Here is a 27,586-nt window from a genome sequence, read left to right as displayed (position 1 = left end):
GTTTGGATTAAGCGAAAGAAAGAAAGAAGAAAAAATACGGTGATTTAAGATGGTGTGGGTATTTAAAGGCTTTAGGTAATAGTCCTCTGTCGAGTGGTACCTATTAAACGAAAGCCAGACAGCAGGGAAAGAAGTGCTATACAGATCACAAATAAGCGACCCAAAGGAAATATACCTAAAAAATTGAAAACCAGTTTAAAGCCTTGTATCACTTTGAAGTTTTAGATTAATTATTTCTACAGAAACATAAATATATTTTGTCCCTTGTTGATACAGTTTACTGTTCTCAGATTCTGTATTCCCACCCCCAGTTTAAATAACTTTATTAAGTCCAGCAACATCTGAGCCTAAGACTGAGACTTCAGTCTACAGACCGTGTGTGGTATGCATATGGATTCACAGATGCGTTCAGAAAAACCACCCCAACAGATTAGGAACTACTGGGTCTCTTAATTTACGTATGAGAAACCGAAGCCTTGAGTGGTTTAAATCAGCAGTCACAAATTAGGACTTGCAGATGGAATTTAGCCCTATAGGCATGTTTTGTTTGGCCTGTTAGGATGCTTTAGAATTTTTGAGCAAACAGTTAAAAATTAGGAAATTTTTAGCTTCTCATGAAAATTTAGAGGATCTGATATTGCTGAATTGATATTTCTAAAGGACATCAATTGAGTTGCTTAGCAGTTGCCCCTTTTAACATGATTCATGTTATCTTTAGATTTACAATCCTCACAATTCCCTTTTTTTTAACCTGTCTCTGTTTCACTTATTTATGTTACTTGCCTTCCCTTTCTGAAAACTTTTGTTATATAGCAAGTCAGAAGTAAAGAAAGTAGAAACGTCTCTCTTAACTCTTAAAGCAATTGTAGGTTCCTAGCCCCATCACCCAGGCAGTGGTTTATAAGAAAGAACCCTGGATTCTAGCTCTTCTGTTGCCATTGACTGGCTCCGTGGCATTGCACAGGTTACTTAGGTCCTCTGAACTTCAGTTTTGTTTTCTGTCAAGTGGTCATAATAAGCATTTTAATCAGGCACAGAGTTTTCAGAAAAAACAGCTCTATAAAATCATAGTTAATATTTTGTTATATATTAGATTGCTTAAAAATGCAGTTTCAACTCTACCCTTTTCCTACTGTTTATAGCTTCAGTGCTCTGCATCCTACAGGATAAAGTCCAAATTTCTTTGCCTTATCTGTTAGTCTGTTTTTCATTGCTATACAGGACTGTTTATTGCTGTAAATTACCTGAGACTGGGTAATTTATAAAGAGAAGAGGTTTAATTGGCTTATGGTTCTGCAGGCTATACAGGAAGCATGGTACCAACATCTGCTTCTGGTGAGGGCCTCAGGAAGTTTACAATCATGGCCCAAGGCAAAAGGGGAGATGGTGCATCACATGGCAAGAGCGGGAACAAGATGGGGGGAGGTGGTGGGGTGCTACACTGTTTTAAACAACCAGATCTCAAGTGAACTCCGAGTGAGGACAGCACCAAACCATTCATGAGGGATCCAGCCCCATGACCCGAACCTCCCACCAGGCCCCACCTCCAACATTGGGGATTATATTTCAACATGAGATTTGGAGGGGATAAACATTCAAACTATATCGCCTTACAGTCAGCGTTCCCAGCCATTTGGTTCCAACATACCTTGCCAAAGTATCTTTATATGGAATGGAATGGAATTTATTCACTATTCATTCTCCATCCTCCCACCCCCACACCCCATTCATTCTTTTGCCTTAAAAATATTGAGTATTTGTTCCAGTGTCTGTTCCAGGTACTGTTCTAGGCAGTAGGGATTACAAAGTTGAACAAGACAAAGTCCCTGCCTCTAACATTCCCATACTTGTATTTTAGATACCGGCTCGGTATTTTTATTTTGTATTTTGAACACATCTTAAATATGTCTGCCTCCTTTGCTGACACTATTCTCTTCATTATCTTTTTTCTATTTCTTTTATTGTTTTATTCAACAAATATTGATTGATTGCCTGCTGTGTGTCAGACACTGTTCACTGGGTGTTGGTATTATAACAGTCAAGTCCCTGCTCCCTTGGAATTTATGTTCTTGTGCTGTGAATGAACATTTTAGAAATACATATGTGTGTGTGTGTGTGTGTGTGTGTGTGTGTGTGTATATAGATATATATATGTCATCAGGGCTATGAAGGAAAATGTAACAGGGTAAGTAGGGTAGAAAGGAACAGCGTGAGAGTCATAGTGTGTATTATCTTAGGTGAGATTGTGAGAGACAGCCTTTCTATATGATATCTGAATAGACTCCTGAAGGGACTTAGGGAGGCAGCCAAGAGGGCATCTGGAGGAAGAGTAATCCAGGCAAAGAGCACAAGCGTATGGTTGGCATGTTCTGGGGACAGTGAGAGGGCAGTATGGCAGGTGCTGAGTAAGGGAATAGGAAAAGGGTAAAAGGTGAGCTCAGAAAGGTGGAGGGGTCCAGATCTTGAAGGGCATTACAGTCCATGGTAAGAACCTTGGCTTTTGGCTCCAGACTAAGCTGTGTCTCCTCTGAATTTTTACTTCAAGTTTCTTCGTGAAATCTTCCTTGACCATCCCAGTTTTTGATGATTTATCCTTGGTAATTCCTGGAGAACCTGAAATTATTGACCACCTAATTCATTTGTTGCTCAACTGACTAAACAGTGAGTGCCTGGTTGTCTTCTTATAGGTTTTTGGTTCTGTCCTAACTTCTTTGTAACTTTCTCCAGCATAAGGACTTAGTCTTATACCTTTCTATCCTATGTGATGCTTTGTATCTAGTTGGTACTTAATGTATGTTTGTTTTGTGAGGCTCTGGCTTCAGATGTCAGCAGTAGGAATTTGCGATGTCTAAGAAAAAAGAGAGGACTTGGTGATAGATTACACATAAGGAATGATGTCTAGGTTTTAGTTTGTGATCCTGGAATAATAATGGTGTTGTAGATAGAGAAAGGAAAGTTGGGAAAAGAAGCCGATTTTGGAGTAGATTGATGAATTTGGTTTAAAATTTATTTAGCTTTCTGTGCTAGTAGCATATCCAAGTAAAGTTGTCCAGAATGATTTTGATATGTCAAACATATACAAAGTATTGGAGTTACTTGTGACTGCCGCCTGCAGTTATGTAATCTTCTCAAGAGCAGGGACAACATCTTACTCATATTTCTAGTACTTGGAACAGGGACTGGCAGCGAAATAATAGGTGCTTAAGTCAGTAGTACTTAGTAAGTTTTTTGAGACGAGAAGTTCGCATGTAGCTATGAGGCATGTCCTAGAAAAGGCATAAGCTCTAGTAGGGTCATTGTGGGTCTGAATTCTAGCCCTACTATGCTCTACATGTGTGGTCTTGGTTGAGTAAATGAGCACTCTGAATCTCAGTGTCTGGAAAATGGAACTATAAGACCTTCCTTGCAGGGCTGTGAGATAATGAATATAGGCATAGGTTCTAGCATAGACTAGTGGCTCAATAAATAGTACCTGTTCATTCAGCTAAAATTGTTAATATCATTATTATAAAGATAATGCCCTCTATTGAATTTCAGATTCTCAGGCTTGGAAAAGAACTCAAAAGCAGTCCCTTTGAGTTAACTAATTGTTTTGGGTGTTTTAATGACTTACTTATACTGATATAGTTAGTGATCAATCTGCATATAATCTCCCACATTAGCCAATTCTGGGAATGCATACAGAAGTCTGAGGGTAATAAGTTAAACATTGTTGGAACATTGGTACATCAGTTACTATTACTATGCATATCAGTTGGTATTCTAGTAGTTTACCTGTTATATTCCCAGCTATCAAAACAGCTTTATGGTGGTTTAGTTGATAGACATGTTGGATGATAAATAGTAGAATTATATAATATTTTTATATTTGTAGATGTATCTCCTTAAATAGGATGGAATAATTTCACAGAAGATGAATGAAACTCAATCCCCATAGAAATATTTTTTATAGTAATGAAATTAGTGCTAAATTTAGAGAAGGAAATGGAATCTATTAAAGTTCATTGGGGGTAAAATTCTTGATTAAAATATTTTATTCTGTCAGATACTTCATATCTTTTTTCTTCAAATCAGAAATTAAGATTTTGGCCTAGAGTACTTTCCTTTTCCTTTTTTTTCTCTAGATATAACTGCCTTACAAGTCTAAGTATGTCTTTTGAAATGATTTCCTGACCACTTAGGTGTTTTTGGCTTTGATTCCTTAGGAGCCGTTGGGTGCCTCTGAAACTGCATGCTTTACTTTTTGTGTTGGAGCAGATGTCGTGGCACTAAGACCCAGAAACCGTTTGCTCTGTGTGGCTGGAGCTGGGCTGGCTGTGCTCGCACTGAAGGGAAGGAAGTCATTAGTGCAGACTGAGCTGTGGAGTTGGGATCTTGCAGGATTTCCTTCCAGCCTTTCCCCACTAAGGTTCTTGGGAATTAAAAAAAAAAATCTAAACACACAAACCAAGTTTTCCTATTTACAGTGTTCAGGGAAGGTAGGCATTTCGAGAAGGGCAGGTCCTTTTCCCAAGTTATCCAAGAAGGAAGCGAAAACAGCGTAAAGAAGCTCTGATTACAGATCTTTGGAATTTTCTTTGCTAAATTTTACAAACGAGAAATACACCCAGAATTGTGGGAATTGCTCCAGGCTGCGCGTGAGGGTTTGATTGCTTGTCTAATCTTTTTTGAGAAGAGGAGAATTCACCAAAAGGGGTTTGGATGGCAGAAGCCCGGCTGGGATTCTGTAGCAGCTCGCGTTCTCAGTCTCTTCTCTGAGGGAGGGCCTCTGCAGCCAGCTTGGAGACCCCCTGCTGCAGGCTCCTTTTGCAGGCGCCGGCCGGGAAAATGCCCCGCTCTGGCAGGAGTACGCCGGTGGCTGCTGGGACTTCCTAGCCTGGTGGGAAGTGTGTTCGTGGTTTGGGGATACTTTTCACTGAACTGAAGGCGAAAAGACTGGACTCTCCTGGGGCTTTTCCCTTCGCAGTGAATATGGGAAAGAATTAGGGGGTGGGAGGGAGGCAGCATGACTTGCAGTCGTTGCTGCCCTGCATCTGCCCCCAGCCCCCAGCCAACATCTTGATGTTCCACGTATCGGCTTTACAAATATGATGAAATGGCAGCCCCGGAAGAAGGTAAGTGTCCTGGAGAGGGGACGGGGCCCCAAAGCCCGACCCGGGGAAGGGTGACACGGGGCGGTTACCTTCAGGTCTCTCCACCCCTTCCGTAGTTTGCTGGGCCAGCTGGTCCAAACAGCCCTGGTCCCTTTGGGACTTGCATCAGTCCCTTAGGGACGAGTTACCAAATCTGGTCTGCATCCACTGCCCTCTAAGTTTTCCCTTCGTGATATGCCTGGACCCCCAGGGGTGACAGCTCGGAAACACCCATTTGCTTTAGAAGTCCTGTGCAGACAGCGACACGATTAGCTTTGCAGGAGCCAGCCAAGACCTACTAGGTGTTGCCCCATGGCGGGGCGTGGGGCGGGAGTGGATTTGAGGCTGCACCCCTGACACAGGCCCCGCAGGTGGTGTTATAACACCTATTTCCTCAAGGGGTTAAAAGGCTCTGAGCCGCTGGCAGCCGTTTCCCCAGGGCCCCGCTGGGGGGCGAGCAGCCCCAGCACACCAGCCCAGCAGCTGGTTCCGGGGCGGCGGGCCGAGGAGCCTCCTGCCTGAGCGCCTGGGGCTGGCCATAGCCGGGCCTTCAGCCTGCGGGGCTCCTGAGGCCTCGCGGGCCCGTGCGATTGCCTGCACTGGCCATTGTGCACGGGCGTGTGTCTGTGCGTGTCAGCGTGCACCAGCGTGTGTGAATCGATCATGGGGAAAAGGGGGAGGGGGCACTTTGCTTTTTGCGAGATTATTTCCTAATATGGCTCCTTTGTTGAGAACTCAAGAAAAAAAAATCCAGCGGTTCTATCAAAATAAATTGCTATTGGTCCCAGAAATAACGTTTCTAAATGTGGGACTGGTCCCTACCCTAGGACGTCGAGGGAGAAAGACAGCTTTCTTCAAGTTGTTGGCCGCTGTACATTTGGCTAGGGCTCCTTTTTGCCAACTTGTCTGACTGCCCCTAACTGTTAGGTGAACCCGGTTGTTCACTGCATAACAGGACTTTTTTTTTTTTTTTTTTTAAACTTCAAATACCTCATTTGGCCGTGGTTTTTATTGACATTCTTCTGAAGGAAAACATAGCAAACTGAATGTACTGTGGTCCTCCCCAGCCTTGACCTGTCTCTGTTAGCAGCTGCCTGGTTTTTACTTGAACTAGCTAAACTGACTCTTTTCTTTGTGGCACGATGTGTGATACCGTGTTTTATATCAGAACTGAAATAGAAATCATGTGTGAGGTGCATGAGAAGATATTGTGCATTTGTTTTATTGCTAGAGAATCTAACAAACCCTGCCTCAGCATAGCCTGGTGAATTGAAAGGTTTTCTTTGATATCTAATTGATGGGATTTTGTCCTCTGACCCTGTGTCTTTTCTACTTCATCCTGAAGTCAAGAGTCTCTCATATATTATAATAGTTCTCATCACAGAGCTTCTTTCAGTGAGATTGATTCCATTCACTTTGGTTGAGAGACCCATATATTCCCCACCCCCACCTCCAACCCCAATACAGACAGAACGAGGAAAACTCATAGAAGAAACCATATAATTAAGCAATTTAAACAGATGCTGCGTATTCCTAAAGTCCCCCATTTCTTCTATATTTGTAATTGCATGTTTATGAGTAGTTTTAAGATGTCTGCAAACTCTACATTCGTAAACGTCTGCTTTTTCTATTTTACCCAATATGCAGTAACTCATGTGGTTATGTCTGTGGAAACCCCTCTGGGTACTGGTATTGCTTGAACCACGGAAGTATTATTCTTGGCAGTCAGGTGGATTTCTGGACTCTGGAAGATTCTGTTTCAAGTGTTAGGATTCACTCTGCAGTATTTACTCACTCTGTGATGCTTAAATTGCAGTACCAGAAGGTTGTATTTATTCACTGTATTCATAATCTCATATCATCATGTTGTAAAGATCCAGATACAATTCTTCAGAGTTCATAGAAGATTAAAAAATAAGCTGAGCCATCAAATACCATATGCTTATTTGGTGGTAGCTTGACAACAATTCTTGTTTCTTCTACATTGGAAATAGGAGCTCCCTTGGAAGAGATTAGATATCCAACTCTGGTAGGGCACCAGTAAGTCTTTACAAAGATTAGATTTAATTTCTTACTCTTGCCAGAATACTCACATGATCAGATCATTGCTATGGTTTCTGGCTCGGTCTGCTAACACATTTGTAGTGGTACAGTCACATGCCATGTGTTTTACCAAACAATTTCATAAAAACCATTTACCCTACAGATGAAAAGTGATACTGCATTGATGTGATTTTAACAAAGCTAGGAAGATCATCCAAAGAGTGCTGCCCCAAGCAGCATTTGTGGTAGCTTGCTATCATGGTGTCCTGTCAGTCACTACTAGTTTCGGCTTTTCTAAATCCTAGGCTCACTGTAAGAGAGTGATTATAGATTCTAGATTTCTTTGTTTCTAACGGAGCATGCAGCTGGGGTATATGATTGAACGGGAGCTCTCTCCTCTCTTTTCTCTGCTTACCTGCTGGATTAATCTAAATACTAAAACAAGCTTTTTAAAGGTGTGAGTCTGTAATATTCAGTTAGGGTTTGCAACCTTTTCACAAAGAAACTGTCAGAACAAAATTAATCATGTTCTGCCCCCAGTGTCAATGAGGACCTTAGGTCCCAGTCTTCTAGAGTACAATAGGTCTCCCACCAAGAGCCATGTAATTGCCCTAAAAAGCAAGATTCACAAGTATATACTTATATGTCCAAATTCATTCAATTGTATAAATTAAATGTGTACAGCTGGTTGGGCGTGATGGCTCATGCCTGTAATCCTGGCACTTTGGGAGGCCAAGGTGAGCGGATCACCTGGGGTCAGGAGTTCGAGACCAGCCTGGCCAGCATGGTGAAACCCCGTCTCTACTAAACATACAAAAAGTTAGCCAGGCGTAGTGACGGCGCCTGTAATCCCAGCTACTCAGGAGGAGACAGGAGAATCGCTTGAATCTGGGAGGCGGAGGTTGCAGTGAGCTGAGATCACGCCATTGCACTGCAGCCTGGGCAACAAGAACGAAACTGTTTAAAAAAAAAAAAAGTGTACAGCTTTTTCTGTGTCAATCATACCACAAAAAAGTGGTTTAAAATAAAAAAGCAAGATTCTGAGCAGTTAACCCAATCTTGTCATGGTAAGAATGGCATTTAATATCATACAAATAAACAGCTATAATTTTAAAAGCACTTGTTCTATGCTAGTCATCTTTAATTGCTCTATATGTATTTATTTAATTCTTATCCAGTGAGGTGGTAGGTGTTATAATTTGCATTTTACAGATAAGCAAACTGAGGTTTAGAGGGGTGAAGTGACTTACCCAGTCACATAGCCTGGTAGGATCACAGCTAGGATTGGACCAGGCCTTATTTACTTCAAAACATGTGTTATTTACCATTATACTTGGGAATTTTTCTGACCAGGGATTTTTATCCAAGAAAGATAAAGCTGAGATGATCCCAATAAATGAAAGTTAGCCACAGCTTTGCTCCGTCACTTCTAGATACTAGCACCAAGGTGCTCTTCTTCCCATTCCTCTTTCCTCTTGAGAAAAAAAAAAACATAGTGATTTTACCCACCTCTGAATTCTTGGAGCATTTAGAGTCTGTGCCTCTGTAAGTGGATTGTCTTTTGTTGGTTGTAATCTTTTGGTCTCCTTGTGCATATATCTCTATTTGTGTATATATCTTGCCTCCTCATTACACTTAAAACTCCTTGAGTTCAGGAACCATATTTTACAACTCTTTTTTTGGTGCCAAGGATAATATAGTTGCTCAATATATACTTATTTGTTATAAAAGTAAATCAGAAATATTTTTAAAATCTATATTTTTAGGCTTTCTTATATTTCAGTTGATTGATAGATGCAGACTGTAGTGGATTGTTAAAGAATACCAGAATATTTTGTCACTCATTTCTAATCTTTTGTAGACAATAGTAGGGAGGGGGAAATCACACTCTCGGCAAAATCTCAGTGAAAGTCATGGTTAAAACATAGTACCAGGCTCTGTCAACCAGGTACCCCATCCAGTGTCATGATTCTTTTATTCATATAACCTTATTGGCCTGGAAAAATATACTTTCCCGTTTTTACCTTTAGTCAAGAGACTATATCATGCATCACATTTTTATCTTATATTTGCAGAAATGATAGTAATTAAAATGCTCATCTCATAGGAACATGTTTGTTTATAATTCTGAAGCTATTTCTACTGTTTAAGATCCAAGGATTAGTATCAGATAACACTGTGTAAATAAGACTGTAGTCAAAACCTTCAGGAAAGCTGCTGCTGATTGGATTTTTTCATTGCTTATCTAATGTTATTTTACTGTTCACACATAATAAAAGACCATTAACAGGAAAATGTCGACATAAGCTACATTAATTATGTCATTTGAGAGTCATATGATATATTTATCTTGTTATACTTGTCACATTAATGAAATGTGAATCTGGCTTCTCAAATGATTTCTCTGATGGAGTTCCATTTAAAAGCCTTGTTTGGAAGCTCATTTGTGAGGATTATGTCCTGTAGATTTGTGTCTTAGAATAGCTTATTACTTTTACAAAAGAAGTATTTCAAGTCCCTACGCTTTCTCTATGATGGAGTAGTTTGTTTCTGTATTATAAGGCTAAGTCTTACATTTTAATATGCCTATACTAAATTACTTAGTTACTTGCCAGAATGCTGTGCTAGTTGGTATTATTATATTATTCATTTTGGGCCATAGTTTATTTAATCGTATAAAATCAGACTTTAAAAATAAGTATTGTGGACAAAAGTAGTTATACAGAGAAGTCTTAGAAATTTCATGATAGTAGTCTTTCTTCAAATCCATTCTATACTCCATTCCCAGATCAGTGCAACCAAGAGACCCAGGTTTTGGTTCTGGCGGATCTCTTGACTCTTGGCCTTGGGGGAGTCACTTAATCTTTCACATTTGACTCCCCACTGTTATAGTTAGTGCCTCATTATTATCACTTGCTGGATTTATTGCAAATGTCATCCTAATGAATTTTCTTTTTCTGGCCTCTTTTTTCCCCCTCTAATCCTTCCAAATAATTATTTAAAAAAACACACATCTAGCCTAGGGAACATGGCAAAACCTCATCTCTACCAAAAAAACAAAAATTAGCCAGGTTCACTGGTGCACACCTATAATCTCAGCTATGCGGGAGGCTGAGGTGGGAGAATTGATTGGACCCAGTAGGTTGAGGCTGCAGTGAGCTGTGATAGTGCCGTTACACTCCAGCCTGAGTGACAGAGCAATACCTTGTATCAAACAAAACAAAAAAACAAACTCCCAAACAAAAAAAATGCATATCTGTTGCTATTACTCACCTTCTTAAAGCCCTACCCTGTTTCTTCCTTGTCTAGTATATGTTCTCCAAAGTGGGATAAGCATAAACTGGGCTGGGGTGAGAAGGGATGGTTGCAGGAAAATGATGATATGGGAAAATCTGAGAGCTTATGTTTTTATGTATTTTTATATTCTAAAAGAATAAGAGCTGGGTGTAGTGGCTCATGTCTGTAATCTCAGCACTTTGGGAGGCTGAGGTGGGTGGATCACTTGAGGCTAGGAGTTCGAGACCAGCCTGACCAACATATTGAAACCCCATCACTACTAAAAATACAAAAATTAGCCAGGAATAGTGGTGCACGCTTGTTATCCCAGCAACTCAGCTGCCTGAGGCACGAGAATCGCTTGAACCCAGGAGGCAGAGGTTGCAGTGAGCTGAGGTCATGCCACTGCACTCCAGCCTAGGTGACAGAGCAAGACTCTGTCTCAAAAAAAAAAAATTAAAAGAATAAGAAATAAAATAAGCTTTACTGATCTTCTGATATGATTTGTCACTTGAGCTTTCATTTGCTGAAAGGTCAAAGGGATTCTTAGTGGTGCCCACTCACTGTTAAAGTCATTTGTTCACTTTCAGTGTGTTGTGGCGTATTGTAGTTTACATCATAAAATACCCACCTTAAACAATTAATTTTATCCAAAAGAAGAAGATGAAAAAGAAGACTGTGGTATAGGTTGTAGCATGATAGAGAGGATGGACTCTGAAGCTAGACTGCCTGGGCTTGAATTCTAGTCCAGCCTCTCAGCAGCTGTGTAGCCAAGTTACTTAACTTCTCTGTACTTCAGAGATCTCAGCTATTTAATGTGAATGGCACTTAGCTCTTAGTGTGACTCTGTGGTTATAATGTAAAATGCTTACAAGAGTTCCTTGCATATAAAAACTTAATATGTTTTTCCTCGTAGTATGATAATACTCTATAGTCTAGCTGGACATGGCTCACTAAGTTTCTTTCCCCTTTCTAGAGGGCCTTCTCCTCATGTTCTTCTTAACTTGCCTTCCTTTTGTTACTGGTTATACTTTAAGAACTAACTCAGCCTTCTCCTCCTTAGTGAATCCTTCTGTAAGCAGTTCTTCTATCGCCAGGCATAGATGGCCATACCCTCCTTTGACTATATTTTTATAGGCCACAGTTGTAGCCCGGTACTGAAGCTGTCAGTAAGTCTGTCTCTATCAGTTTAAAGTTTTGAGGGCATAGGCACAGAAGAGAAGCTGAATGAATGAATGTATAAATGATGAATATATTTATGGGATGAGATGCACAGTGATCTTCAGCCAGTTGGCAAGGTATTCTGACTGGCCAGTTATTAGAAATGCTAAGCTTGCAAATTTATCTCTATCCATTTATCAACCTCTCAGAAATGCAATATTGAATATAAGTGAGGGTGACTTATTCATTAGTAATGAGGGTGACTCATTAAAGGGATAATCTTAACTATGCACCTATTAAAATTAAAGTTACAGTTACGAGGTGGTGGTTGTGTAATATTGTGCATGTACTAAACGCCACTGAATTTAATACTTTAAATGGTTAACTCTATGTTATGTGAGCTTCCTTTCAATTAAAAACGGGGAGGAGACGGGAAAGTTACAGTTATTTGTGACACAGCTCACAACTGATCATGTGATATCAGTGCAGCAGTGCCATGGTTGTAAATCACCAGACTAAATCTTTATTCCTTTTAGTCCTAAATATTTTTGATTCTGTAAAATTGGTAGGGAATGGTCATCTGTAGAAAACTACTTCCAGAAACATTTGAGAAGCTGGGAATAGTTGATAGACTTGACAAGAAGTGAAGGAAGTCAGTGATGAAGAAATCTGAGTTGGCACCTTTACTATTCAGGAGCTAGCCAGTAAACATTGCCAGTGTGAGAGGCTACAGAGTTTAATTGGCCCAACTTCAAGAAAGGGCACCAGCAGCCACCTTCATTTTGCTAGTCAGTCACAGTGATGACATGCTGTGGAAAACCTGAAATCCCGGCTGGCCCTGTCAGCTTTAGCTTCTACAGTGAATTCATTATATCATTAATAACAATGTATGTCTCAGCTTTAAGACTTTGCTTTTATTGATGTGCTAAAACCATGTCATTTTATTGAAAGCTATAAGAATTATATCATTTAACTGACATTTTCAGGATTTATAGGAAACCTTTGTCCTGAACTTCCTTGTTAGTCCACCCTTTTTAGGTTCTTCTAGCTAAGAGGAGTTCTCACATTCTCACATGATTGAATTCTGTAACTGTATTCCCTTTTCAGCATATTTTGCCATTTAGAGTATTCTGTTAGGGTGTTCTGTCATTGTTATTTTGAGTATTCTGTCCTTTTTGCATGCATTTTAAGAAAAGACATAAAATTATGTTCTTTGACTTACACCTTCTGTATACTAAACAGCATTTTTAGAGAAGTCTTGTGAAATAAGCTTGATGGCAGTTGTCAAAGCCGCATATAAGCTTTTTTTGCTGGTAGATATCTCTCAATTTGAACTATTAAAGAATGAAATTTATCTATCTTATATCTGGTTAGTAAGCCAATGGTCATTCATGAATGCACCCATATTTCCAGCACCATTTACTTTGTGAGAGGTAATATTTTAGATTTACATCATATTGGGGGCCTAAGACTTGTAGAAGCACAGATGTTGAGGCAAGCCTGAGTTGTGGAGCAGTTGACATTTAGAATAGGGGCCTGGTAGAGTTGGGAGCCGGGAGGTCTTTGTGGGAACTGATTGTTTGGACACACACTCTTCCAAACACTCAATGTATATAGGCTTGAACCTATAAAGATAGTAGAGGGGAGTAGGGAAGGATGAAATCCAGCAGTATTAGATATTTTGGGAGCTGTGTTTATGAAGTAGAGATTTTCAGGCATAAGTAAGACTGTTGTTTTTTTGAAAAGAAAATGTCACAGTGAGTGATGGTGGATACATGATCATTTTGGTAGGCGTTGAGTCTTTACTGCTTAATAATTAGTTTGTTTTTTTTTTCCCCAACAGAGGGTGGAATGGAGAGTAGAGATGGGGTTTCACCTTGTTGGTTAGGCTGGTCTCGAACTCTTGACCTCAAATGATCGGCCTGTCTCGGCCTCCCAAAGTGCTGAGATTACAGGCATGAGCTACTACTGCGCCATACCTGCCATTTTTTTAGGTGAAGTGTTCTAAAATATATTACATATTTTCTGCCTTCTTAAACAGAAGGTACTAAGCATGATTTAACTTTCTCCTGATTACTCAGTATTATTATCACAAGCATGAATTATTCTACTGCTCTAACACAATAAATCTTTAGGAGCTTTTAAGGAATGTAGAATTATTTATTTCTATACTAAATGATCCCAGATTGATGTTTTATTCCTTTTAAAATAATTTTATGTCTTCTTTATATGGTTTTTATTTTTCTTTCCATGTTGCTGAAGGTAATACTGTTGTCATGTAAATTCATCAACTATCTACTTATTAAACTGAGAAACCCCAAAAAGCTTGACATTTGTTCTCTCTTTATACTTTCTGGTTTTAGGCTATGTTTTAAATAGTTGAGGTAGTTAAATAAGTGACCTTTTGATAAATAAGATAATATTTATTGTGGTATTGATGACCAAGAATTAGATATATTTGAGGATGCAGTGTCAGAGACTGAAAACATTTTGAATGATTGGCTAAATGCCACTATAGTTTCCCCTTTTCTGATTTTTGCTTTGGTGTATCTGACTTGCCTTTTTTTCCCCCAATAACTTATTCAAACAAACACACACAATACAAAACCATGGTGGAAGGAACGAGTATTAGAGGGTTATGTGAAGGGTAGAATTACATATCCTGGAGAGCATATGCAATTGCTTTTAAGAAGAAATGACCAAGGAACCCATGTGATTAATACATAATTAATACTTATTTAAATATTAATTAGTTCTATATTAACTAACTAAAATGTTATTTTTAGTGACACAAATATTATTTATTTTAGAGAATCCTTCTTGTTTTAGCCTAGGCTTTTGCTAGATAGTATTTATAATACTTAGACTAAAACATTTTTAAAAGAAAAAGAACCGTAAGGAGCATTTGATTTTGCAGACTAGTAAGCAGAGTAGCAGAAAGGTAAACTGGATCCCTTGGGATCACATAGCTATTCAGAAGCTGGCTCTTGACCTGGGTACTTTAAGGGGGAGGGCTGTATCCACAGGGCTTCTCTCCTGCTTCTTTAGGAGTTTGCAATCTAGGGTTCGGTTTGTTTATAAGAAAAGTCTCCATCTCAAAAGAATAAAAAATAAATAAAAGACAAGACAGTTTTATAGATTGTATATTTTGAAGATACCGAGAAATTTATTTGCTTTCAGATACATTTTCTATAACTTATTTTTCTAAAATTCCTTTGTGCTGAGGCTTTAAAAATCATAGTAAAATGCAAATTTGGTAGTAACATTTGTGTGCTCTTTGTTATCTTTGCTGGCCAGTCATCCAGCAAGATGTTGAGAAACAAGATCCATATAACCACTTGATGTAGCTGGTAGGGAGGATTCATGAAACATCAAGACCATAGTGACTGTGTGAACTGTTTTGACAGGCCCACTTTGGTGGGGACCCGGGGTAGTCAAGAAACAACATTAAGGGGTCTGTGTTTTGAGGGGACAGGAGAAGAAGATAGTTGAGAATGGAGATAGAGGATGTTGACCAAAAACTTCACATACTTTATAATTTCAAGGGAGGATTAGCTCTAGGTTACTGTAGATGATGCAAAGGACCAAGAGAAGGGAAGAAAAATTAATGACTACTATCAATAAAGGTAGAATAACTTAGGTGAAAAGTAAGCAGTTTGTCAGTTTACACAAATACAAAATAGATCTCATTGATAAGTAAATCATAACTGCATATGCTTGTCATTGTTCTAATTATTTCTGATGCTAGTGTGGTTCTCAAGAAATTTTAATGAACTATATAAATGCTGTACTATTCATAGTATTCACGAAACAAGCAATTTAGAAGAACTGGGCTATTATAGAACCAATATTTCCAGTAAATAACTGTAAATGTGGGCAAATTGTGCTAATTTGAGCAGAACTCGGTGACTTTATTTTTTAAGGTGAATCTGTAATATATCTTTGCATTGTCTCATATGAATTAAGAATGAATGAGAATGTAAAATTCCTAAAGCTAATTTTTAAAGTATTAACAAATCAATACATTTTACTGCTGATATTTATTTTATTTTATATTTTATATTTATATTTATATTTTTATTTTATTTATTTATTTATTTATAGACAGAGTCTCGCTCTGTCACCCAGGCTGGAGTACAGTGGCGTGATCTCAGCTCACTGCAAGCTCCACCTCCCAGGTTCACGCCATTCTCCTGCCTCAGCCTCCCGAGTAGCTGGGACTACAGGCGCCTGCCATCATGCCTGGCTAATTTTTTTGTATTTTTAGCAGAGACAAGGTTTCACTGTTTTAACCAGGATGGTCTCGATCTGCTGATCTCGTGATCCGCCCACCTCGGCCTCCCAAAGTGCTGGGATTACAGGCATGAGCCACTGCGCCTGGCCTATTTTATTTTATTTTATTTTGAGACAGAGTCTCACTCTGTTGCCTAAGCTGGAGTGCAGTGGCATGATCTCAGCTTACTACAACCTCCTCCTCCTGGGTTCAAGTGATTCTCCTGCCTCAGCCTCCCAAGTAGCTGGGATTACAGGTGCATGCCACCATGCCCGGCTCATTTTTGTATTTTTAGTAGAGACGAGGTCTCACCATGTTAGCCAGGCAGGTCTCGAACTCCTGACCTCAAGTGATATGCCTGCCTTGGCCTCCCAAAGTGCTGGGATTACAGGCGTTCGGCACTGCGCTTGGCCTGTACTACTGATATTTAAACATTGATTGAAACAAGATGAAAATATGGAGAAACTTAGTAGATTTCTTTATCTTTTTGTTTAAAATGTAAGCATAAAAATTCTAACTGTAAGAGATATCAGTTAAAGGAGGGATCTTAAGTTAACAGATTATTGACTGTGTGTAATTACATGTACAAGTAGAGTTACTATTTATATTGGCCAAATAAACTAGGTAAGATTAATAGGCACAGAGGTATAATCTTACCATGGATGAGTTTTAAACATTAATATGAAATTGTACAGTTTTTGTTAAATAAAACCGGATATTTGTTTAGAGTTTAAAATATGTATTATTCCTTAATAGACTGTGTAGCTATTTTAGAGACTGTTTCAATGACATGCTTCTAAATTAGAATAATTTTAAAAATCAAATTGATCTTAAGTGATCATATTATTAAACATTTACTATAGCTACAGGAGATGCAAATATGAATAAAGTGCATTTCTCAGGCTACAGTCTAGTCGTGGGGATAAGGCAAGTCCCCAAATACCTGAAATATGAGGTGGCATATGTTAAGTATCACCGGAGAGGCACAAAGTTCTCTGGAGAGTGAATTAAAGGAGAGGTCACAGCTAGATTGGATGGGAGATGAAGAAGTATTTGGAATTGGGGGTAGGAATGAGTGGACCAAGAGAGTCTTCACGGTAGAGTAGTATTTTAACTTGACTTGAAGGGTAGGCTGGTTTTTACCAGGCAGAGATGAGGGAGTACATTCTAGGCAACAAGAAGAGGAAAGGCAAGCTCTGGGCATGTTTTTTTTTTTTTTTTTTCTTTTACAATGGTAAGGAATCTCAGTTTGGCTGGAGAATAGACTTCAAATGCCAGCTGAAATCCAGACGGTGATTGGCCTCAAAGATGGTGAAATTAGGTTTTTACATGCTTATTCTCCTCTTAATGCCCAATGAGTAACTGGTTTTTCTCCCATTTTCTTATTAAAGGAAAATGAAAAACTGAGTAGGTTGCAAATGATGGGATTTTATTTGGCTCTGCAAGGATTTTTATAAATACTACAGCAGCTGTTTACATGTTTTTCATGATTGCCCCATGCATATCAGAATGATTCTGCTCATTGTTTCATGCATAAGCCCACATTTGACTAGTTTATCTTTGAATGTTTGCCATTCTCATTTTGTTTGCACTCCTTTGGGTAATATTAGTTACCTGATGAAGGGACTCTCCTGTATTTGGAATTCCAAGCTCTTCCAACTTCAGAATGCCATGTCTTTACTACATATATTATGTAGTACTGTTAAACAATCAGTTTGAGATCTGTAGCACAATTCACAGAGCAACAGTCTCTCCTGTATTTCCAAATAAAGTCTTTGAAGGGAATGATATTTGCAGAATGTGCTATAGTGGTAAATTTAGAGAGTACAAGATAATTACTTGTAATTATGGCAATTTCTGTAAGGGAAATCATCTTAATTTGTTCCCACTAAGAAAAAAAATTGCTCTACTCATAGCATGTGAATCTTTTTAGGAGATTAATGCCGTGTGCCTTCATTACATTGAATGGACATTACAGCTTTTCACTACATCTGAAATTACCCCTTAATTCATGCTTCTGTTTGAATTTCTGCTAAATGCAGTCTTCACTAAAAAAAAAAAAAAAAAAAAAAATCATATTCCAGAGCCCTTGTTGGAAAGAACTTACACATCCATCCTAAGCAAATTGTAAAAGAATAATACATCCCACATTCTCTTGTGGGAGAATAAACCCACAGAGAAGTCATAGTCTGGATGGTGAAAAGAATCTTTAACTCATACTTGGAGCATTCTCCTGTCATGCTATTCTCTGAAGACTTTAAAATTTAGATGGCCTTTAGGCTGATTGGTAATTGCTGTGGCTTAAAAGGAATGCTGTGTCTCTGGGCATTTTTGTGAAGACAGAATTCTGTCTACTTTTTAATTTTTAAGTATTCAATTATACCATCTGGGAAAGGTAAGCCATGTGTAGGTTAAGACAGAGAGAAATTGAGTGGGAAGAATGAGTTTACAGTATAATACAATTAATTGGAAAGAATATTGAAAAAGAAATGATGGACGTATGTCGAGATTGGAGACAAAGGTACTAAGTATAGAAAATTAACTTAGGCTATGATTGTCTGCAAAAATAAATGATTTCAGATTTTCAGAGCTGCTGGGGTTTTAAAATTTCTGAGTTTTCAGTTAGCACCTATTTGTTCACATTTTATAAGAATTTCTTTGGCTTCAGTAAATCGAGGCAAGTATCTTAGTGCTAGAATTTCTATGTCCCTTGATGCCAGGTGCAGTGCTCTGCATTGTGAAGACACTTTTCTGTGTTTGAGGCCTGGGAGGGAGAAAGGTAGCTTTGGCCATCATTTTTCAGCGATCAGAAGCCATGCTTCAGTACAGCAGCTTTTAGGTAGGATCAGGCAGAAGTAGTGAGATACAAAAGCTGCAAGTGACTCGAGAGCTGTTCTTTGATTTGTAAGTGTGTAGCTCCATTCCACTAAGATCTGAATTTGTAGTCAAACTTTGATTAATTGATTGAATAATTATTTCTATATGCGTTTACTGAGGGCTTACTATGTGCCAGGTGCTGGCTATTTATATCATAATGAGGAGGCAAATTGAGTAACACTAATGATGACTCCACTATTTCACGATTTGGGATACTTCAGTTTACCCTTATGAATGTTTACTGAATTTAATTTAGTAACTATAAGCTTTTTAATAATTCATGAAATGGGCTGGGCGCGGTGGCTTACGCCTGTAATCCCAGCACTTTGGGAGGCCGAGGCGGGCGGATCACGAGGTCAGGAGATTGAGACCATCCTGGCTATCACGGTGGAACCCCGCCTCTACTAAAGATACAAAAAAAATTAGCAGGGCGTGGTGGCGGGTGCCTGTAGTCCCAGCTACTCGGGAGGCTGAGGCGGGAGAATGGCGTGAGCCCGGGAGGCAGAGCTTGTAGTGAGCTGAGATTGTGCCACTGCACTTCAGCCTGGGCGACAGAACAAGACTCTGTCTCAAAAAATAAAATAAAATAAAATAAAATAAAATAAAAAATAATTCATGAAATGTTAGAACTTGGGGGATGCAGATTCAGATATAATATGATCCCTATTCTCAATGAGCTTACAGTCTAGACAGGAAGTCAGAATAGAAAATGAATTATTGCAATACAGTACAATAACAATGGTACCACAGATAGGGTGCTATGGAAACATTGAAAAGCAGGAGAAAGGAGGAGGAAATGATAAGAGCTAAGCGTTGAACTATGTGTAGAAGTTGTCTAGGTTAATAACCACTTTGTATTTTCATAGTACAGACTTATTTATCCCTTCATTTTTACTAGAGTGATTTCAAAAATAAAGGGATTTGCCATTCCAAATTCGTATATTTTCTTGGTATTATATTGTTGTCCATAGCTTGATTTTCTCTGAAATACTTCTGCAAGGTAGATGGGCATTTTCCTACATACTCACCTCTGATTAGTTTTCACAGTTAGATTATTAATAAAATGAGTGCTACCTCTTTTTTTTTGTCTTATGGTACGATGTTGTTCTTTCTTTGCAATACTTTTAATATTTAAACCTTTTGAGGATTATACCTATATTAATTTGTTTTTTCTTCATTTTTTAAATTGAGGAAGGCAGTTCTTAAAGTATACTCCACATGATTTACTGAGGAAGAAAAAATTCCATGGTTAAAAAAGTTTAGAAGAGGTGTACATATTGTCTCCCTCTTGGAGATTCATTTAGCACATTGTGAGGGTTCTGAGAAGTCCTACAATTAAAAAGGAAGGTAGGAGGGGAGGAGAAGAGAGGCTACTTTTATTTGACTTAATTTACCTGAATTCGACTTTAATTTACCTGAATTTGACTTCTTTTTTTTTTTGATAACATAAACATTTGTATTTGGGGAATTGCTTTCTTAACATATTTTTGTTTTTGGATTAGATATAATAATTTATACACATAATCAATATGGAAATATTCTTTTCCTCTTTTTTTGAGATGGAGTTTCACTCTTGTCGCCCAGGCTGGAGTGCAGTGGCGCTATCTCTGCTCACTGCAAGCTCCGCCTCCTGGGTTCAGCGATTCTCCTGCCTCAGCGCTTCCGAAGTAGCTGGGATTACAGGCGCCCGCCGCCAAGCCCGGCTAATTTTTTGTATGTTTAGTGGAGACGGGGTTTCGCCATGTTAGGCAGGTTGGTGTTGAACTGACCTCAGGTGATCTGCCCTCCTCGGCCTCCCAAAGTGCTGGGATTACAGGCATGAGCCACTGCGCTCGGCCTTTTTTCCTCTTATAGTTGAAATTAGTTGGAAAGAAAGAAAGGAGGCAAGAGAAGTAAATCAAATGAGAAGACTATAGGAACAGAAAGATGTAAGAGAAAAATATTAATAGCAGCAGAAAGGTAAAAAGAAAATATATCTTGTAAAATTATAAAATGTTACTAAAATGTGATGTAGTAAAATCCATTTATCAGGTTTCTGAATTTAATATTTCCCCAGAGACATGACAATATTGTTAAGTGCCAAAGTATTTTTCTCACATTTAATTTTTTACAGTGCTTAGAACATTATTACCGTTTTTCCTGAAAAATGTTATCTGTAGGTTTCACTTTATTATTAAAGGACTAGCGTTTTTAACAATATAAAGTTAGATAAGAGGGCATAGTTCCCTTGGTGAATTTCACAATTGGGAAAGCATTTTTCCTTCCTGACTGTTGAAGGGCAGTTAAGTTTGAGGTGGTATGAAAAGAATCTCTAAGTGAGATGCTGCCTGTGATAGTGTGAACTGTAGTAGAACATCTCTAGGTATTGAATGAAAGTATGGATTTTTGCTTGGTTACTTTTTTAATGGGGTACTGTTATTCTTTTGGACCTCTAATGGGGAAGTAAAAGGCCATTTCTGAACTTGATTAGAGGAGAAGTCAAGGAAGGTCATTGAGTTTCTCAGCCCTTGTCTTGCCAATTAGCTTAGATAAGAAGAGGAATACTGAGGGGAAAGAGCATGATCTAAGTCTTGTCAAAATAGACTAGTTAGCTCTTACATGGTGGATCACCGAGTGCTTCCCTTATGCCAGTGCAGCCTTAGGAACTAGGAAGTAAAAAACTTGGGAAGCTGTACAGATAGATCTCTTGGGGTTAGAATGTAGCTATTTTAGGAATTTAGAATGGTCTGATCCAACTCCTGAGCAAACCAACTAACTATATAAAGATAGATTCAGAAAATGGACTATGTAAGCCTGACTTTGTGTGTGTTTAAATATTCTGTTTAGTTTTGTTAACCTTGGCATTTTAAGTGTTTTTGAAAATGTTACCAGCTGTACTGAAGATAACCAAAGGAAGGTTTTGTTGTTGTTTTCCACCCCCACTAGGTTGGGTCATTCATTGAACAAATATTTACTAAGTGCCTTTTGAATTTTCTTTCTTTTTTTTTTTTTTTTTTGACATGGAGTCTCACTCTGTCCACCCAGGCTGGAGTGCAGTGTTGCGACCTCAGCTCACTGCAGCTTTGGCCTCCTGGATTCAAGTGATTCTCCTGCCTCAGCCTCCTGAGTAGCTGGGACTACAGGGCACACACCACCATGCCTGACTAATTTTTGTATTTTTAGTAGAGATGGGATTTCACCATGTTGGCCAGGCTGGTCTTGAACTCCTGACCTCAAGTGATCCATCTGCCTCAACCTCTCAGAGTGCTGGGGTTACGGGCGTGAGCCACCGCGCTCAGCCAAAATTTTGTTGAGGGAAGCTAGCTGCTAGTGAGATGATGACAGCCACTGTCAAAGTAAATGGACCTCGAGGGAGAGCAAGACTGAGGAGATATTGTTGGGCCCTACTGTAGGGCAGAAGAGTTGCCCTTACTGTGTTCCCAAAGTCCCTCATTCCATCACAGCTTGCCCAAGTTGAACTCATTCTTCAAGGCCTTGCCCAAGCCTCTTCACGGTGAGGCTCTCCTAGATTCACCAAGTTGGAATTAATCCCTTCTTTAATTGCACTATTTTTACCTTCATTAGAGCAATTATTGCAGTTTGATCACTTGATCAATGAATCGATTGGTTTATTGATTCAACATGTTTTCATTACACGCAATGTATGAGCCATTCAATATATCAGAGAGGGTACTGATGAGTAAGACTCTATCGCTGTCTTCAAGGAGCTAATCATGCATTCGTTTTGCTTGTTTATATTGGTTTCTCCCACTTGATCTTAAACCCCTGAAGGACACAGTAATGGGCACTTATTCATCTTCTCTCATATGCCCAACATAGTGCCTGACTTGTAAAAGGCATTTAGCCAGTGCCTTGGAATATATTTGTTTTTGTTTCTGACACATGCAGAACTGAAGATTCTTGGATATTGGTCCATCATTTGACATTTGTATAATAGGCTTGTATTGGAGGAAAACAGAGTTCTGACAGGTTATATTAAATGACACATCCAGCTGTATTTAGTATGTCAGCAACAGATTAATTCATATTCTGATACTTTTTATGTTAGTTTGCAAGCCACTGAACTATTGTGCCTTACTTTAGCTTATATTAAATAAACCAAATAACTGAAGAACTGTGTTTTAGAAATGTAAATTTGTAGTAGAAACAAAGGATTGGATCTTTGTTTATATGTACAGTGACTTAGTAAGCAATAGAGTCAAATGTCAAAAGGCTTTTAGGTCACTGGTTGAGTAGCATTGTGGTTTATTATTTACCTTTTGCCTACCACAAATGTTCTTCTAATCCAAGAACCCAGAGTAAATGTTTGCTGAGAGTCTCTACAACGCCTAAACAATGAAATATTCACATGCTTTAGTGGTAGCAAAATTGAATGGCAAACAGCTGCCAGCAGCTATTCCTGACTGATGTAATCCAGGAGGTTTGTGAAACAGGAACATATGGATAGGGGCTAACTGGAAATTAGCAAAGATCTAAATGTTTGACTAAATGTGGTTATAGTTTGGTATAATAAAGCCCAGAGGTGAGAAATGACCTCATATTGAAGCCAAATAGTAAGAACTTTACTGGAAACAACTACGACGCTGACACAGAATTAGGTATGAGATGCTTTTACCTGGTACTGTATTCAAAGGAAGCTGTTATTATGCTTATACTATGACTTGGATAAAGAGATAATACCTCAAAAGGACCTAAAAAGGCATCATCTCTGTCAGAGTATAGTTAGGAAACATATATTAATATTTAAATATAATACAATGTTCCAAGTATTCTAATAGAAGTATGTAGTAAAATCTTGAGAACACTGAGAAAAGAACGTGAAGGGAGTAGAGAAGGTTTCCCATGCTTGAGGGAGGAGTGGGAATTTGCCCCATGGAGAGGAGTAGAGGGTTTTGTTTCAGGCAGGGCATTACCATAGACAAAGGCATGAAGGTATGAAACAATAGAACACATTTATTTATTTACTTATTTGTTTGTTTATTGTGGGAGTGTAAAGTGTTATGGGCAAGTAATTATTAAGAGCCTATTTTGTATATCAAAACATCAAGTTGTATACCCTAAATATATACAATTTCTATTCGCCAATTATACTGGAATTGCCTAGAAAACAGCCTAATTTCCTGTATTCCTTGATGTAAATAGTACCAAAAATGATAAATCAGGAAAATGTATTTCCTGGGTCTTTATAGTACCTTTCTATGTGCATGTATTTTTCCAAGTTATTTCATCAGGTTAATTCATATGAGTTGAGTGGTTTAAAAAATTTTGGCCTTTCCAGATGTAGCATTCAAGATTTAAATTGCTCTAGTGATCCCAAAATTTGTGATTTTGCTGAAGCATACACTGTAAGTTGTTTAATGAGTGAACATAGCTGGCTCCCCAGCAACCTCATATCAAACCATTTTATAACTATGCCCACATTTGGATTACTGCTAGTGTAATCCAACTTCTGCCTGCTGTGCACCACCCATCATCCTCCTCTTTGTCATAATGGCCTGTGTGCTATACAGTGACTGTCATCAGCACTTGGAAGCATTGCTCTGATTTTGCACAGGCAGGTAAGGTTAATGTAACTACTGTAATGATGTAACTTAATGGACTTTAGAGTTTATTTGCATGCCTAGATTTATTTTAGTGGCATTATAAATTACTTTAGTCCAGTAGTGTTATAGAACTATAGAGGGCTGAAACAGATTACTTAAAATTTTGTCATACTTTACTGAATTTTGTGGGGAAAGCTATGTGCTGTAGTATCATTGGCAAATTTGATTTTGTTGTTGTTGTTGTTTTCTTTTTTCTTTTTTTCTTTTTCTGATACGGAGTCTCGCTCTGTCGCCCAGGCTGGAGTGCAGTGGGGCAATCTTGGCTCACTGCAACCTCTGCCTCCTGGGTTCAAGCGATCCTCCTGCGTCAGCCTCCTGAGCAGCTGGTATTACAGGCACGTGCCAACACACCCGGCTAATTTTTATATTTTTAGTAGAGACGGGATTTCACCGTGTTGGTTAGGCTGGTCTTGAACTCCTGACTTCGTAATCTGCCTGCCTCAGCCTCCCAAAGTGCTGGGATTATGAGTGTGAGCCACGGTGCCCAGGGATTTAGAATTGTCCAGAGATCTTTAGGAATGTCAAGAATCTACAGTAGTTTTTGACTGTTAATCTAAAAACTTTTACATGACAGATACATGGTATGTATTATCTGTATTTCTTCATTAAAAAACCAAACTCTGCTTTCACTATTTTAAGTGAGGAAGTAGGTGACTGGAAATAAGAAGATGGCAATTTATACCATCCATTGATTGTTAGGAATTATTAATAATGTTAACAATACATATTTAAAAATATATCATTAATTTTTAAAATAAAAATTAGGCTTTTGGTGTATACAAAATAAGAAATTCATCTGATTTTTAAAATGCTTTTAAACTTCTTATAGAGGTATGAATAAAAATTAACTTATTTGGCCGGGTACGGTGGCTCACGCCTGTAATCCCAGCACTTTGGGAGGCCGAGGTGGGTGGATCACGAGGTCAGGAGATCAAGACCATCTTGGCTAACATGGTGAAACCCCATCTCTACTAAAAAAAAAATTACAAAAAATTAGCCGGGCGTGGTGCCTGTAGTCCCAGCTACTTGGGAGGCTGAGGCAGGAGAATGGCGTGAACCCGGGAGGTGGAGCTTGCAGTGAACTGAGATCGCGCCACTGCACTCCAGCCTGGGTGACAGAGCGATACTCCGTCTCAAAAAAAAAAAAAATTATTTAATGTTATTAAATAGCAAGACAGGAAGACTGTGTAGAATTTAGAGGTACTTGAAGTTTTAAATCACAAGTGACAAGATGACAAGATCAGAGTGTTTGCGGTATTGCGTTATGTAGGTTCAAAAAAGCCATTCATACACATGCCCATTTATATATAGAATCCCTTACTCCTCGTCAAAGCCATTTAGCAGGGAAACCATTCAAGTATAAAGTGAGAGGAAGACAGCCTTCTTTCCATGTTTTTGAACATTATACTGTTGCTTTTATTGTGTTGAGTATAACATTTTGTGCTCTGCTGATTTAGCAGAGATACTTATATTCATTTACTCCTCTCCTTTCATTTTAACAATTATCACTGGAATTTTTTAAAAGAGAAATGCACCGAAGACCATAACATCCCCATCAAATCTGTTCAAAGCTTATATTTCTTACTCTTTGTTTTTCTTTCCTAACTAGGTATTTATCATAAGTCTTCTTCTTTTTTTTTTTTTTGAGACAGAGTCTTGCTCTGTCACCAGGCTGGAATGCAGTGGCACGATCTCTGCTCACTGCAACCTCCGCCTACCAGGTTCAAGTGATTCTCCTGCCTCAGCCTCCCGAGTAGCTGGGACTACAGGAATGTGCCACAAAGCCCAGCTAATTTTTGTATTTTTAGTTTCACCGTGTTAGCCAGGATGGTCTTGATCTCCTGACCTCGTGATCCGCCTGCCTTGGGTTCCCAAAGTGCTGGGATTATAGGTGTGAGCCACCACACCCGGCCCATAACTCTTCTTGATCCGAAGTAGCAATTATTGACATTTTGTTAAATGTCTTAAACAGTCACAAAATTTCATCAATTCTTCTATAAATGGTAACTTCATCTTTAAATAGATAATTATCCATTAATTGATAATTATTACTAATACATATATGGAAAGACAACATTCCAATCTCATTAGTCATCAGAGAAATGTGATATACCTTTTTGGGGGCTCTGGTGTCTTTTGATGATACAATGATTTGCAATTTTTTTCAAAAAGTCAATTAATTACCATACAAATGGAATCAGAACAATTCTTTGTAAAGATTTCACTTCGTTATTTGTTTTTTCCAAGACTGAGACAAATCAGTTTTCCAGCGTTGTGGTTTTATTTGTTTAATTTTGAAATACAAGATATCTGTTATGCATGCCTTTGGATGTATGCATATAAGGATGGAACAGAATTGGGTACTGTACATTCGATTCCTTTTCTGTAGTTAGCTGAACCATGATAAAAGGAAAGAGGTAGAAAGAAATACTTAAAATATGGGAGCACAATTTGGGTCCATGTTAGTTATCAGTCTCTACAGGTTGCAACTCTATAGCAGAATAAGGTATTTTTGCTTTTATCATTTTGAGGGAAAGACCATTTTATTAGATCACTCATAATTATACTTTTTGGATGAATATGTACTAGTTAATATAAAATATTGCAGAAAGAGGGAAGACATCTGTTTTCCAAGTGTGTCTCAGCTAAAATAGCGTTTAAAATTTTGCATTTCTGGCTGGGTGCAATGGCTCACACCTGTAATCGCAGCACTTTTCGAGGCCAAGGCAGGCAGATCCCCTGAGGTCAGGAGTTCGAGACCAGCCTGGCCAACATGGTGAAACCCCATCTCTATTAAAAAATACAAAAATTAGCTGGGCGTGGTAGCGCACACCTGTAATCCCAGCTACTCAGGATGCAGAGGCACGAGAATAACTTGAATCCAGGAGGTGGAGGTTGCAGTGAGCTGAGATTGCGTGCCACTGCACTCCACCCTGGGCAACAGAACGAGACTCTGTCTCAAAAAAAAAAAAAAAAAAAATCAGAAAAAAAACCCACTTTTTTTTTTTTTTTTGCATTTTTTAGTTTTATGGCTACAAAGGCAGAATTAGGATTGCTTTCTTTCAACTGCTTGAGAAAAAAGAAACAAAAGGTCAAAGAGTTAAAGCTTACATTGTCTCTCTCTTTAAGTGTGTTTTTGAGAATTATTGTAGCCACAGAGAAGAGAAACTACCAGAAAAGTACTTAAGTTTCAAGTGGCATTTGTGTTTAGTAATTTTTCA

At 38.6% G+C, this 27,586-nt stretch overlaps 1 protein-coding gene across 4 annotated transcripts in view; it reads left to right on the top strand.

The window, feature by feature from the left end:
• Positions 1–27,586, top strand: part of TTC28 (tetratricopeptide repeat domain 28) — a 740,175-nt gene that overhangs the window by 246,853 nt on the left and 465,736 nt on the right. For 2 of the 4 annotated variants that reach the window (XM_054470481.2, XM_054470480.2), the window contains exon 1: positions 2,284–5,114. The exons of the other annotated variants lie outside the window; for them this stretch is intronic. In XM_054470481.2, coding sequence (XP_054326456.1) covers positions 5,088–5,114 — 27 coding nt within the window. In that variant the 5' untranslated portion in view covers positions 2,284–5,087. Of the gene's footprint in view, positions 1–2,283; positions 5,115–27,586 lie in introns of those variants that run through there. 4 annotated transcript variants of the gene reach the window in all.

This window comes from Pongo pygmaeus, chromosome 23 (genome assembly GCF_028885625.2).
Source record: "Pongo pygmaeus isolate AG05252 chromosome 23, NHGRI_mPonPyg2-v2.0_pri, whole genome shotgun sequence".
Classification (NCBI taxonomy): Eukaryota; Metazoa; Chordata; class Mammalia; order Primates; family Hominidae; genus Pongo; species Pongo pygmaeus.
This window is presented reverse-complemented; position numbering and strand designations above follow the sequence as displayed.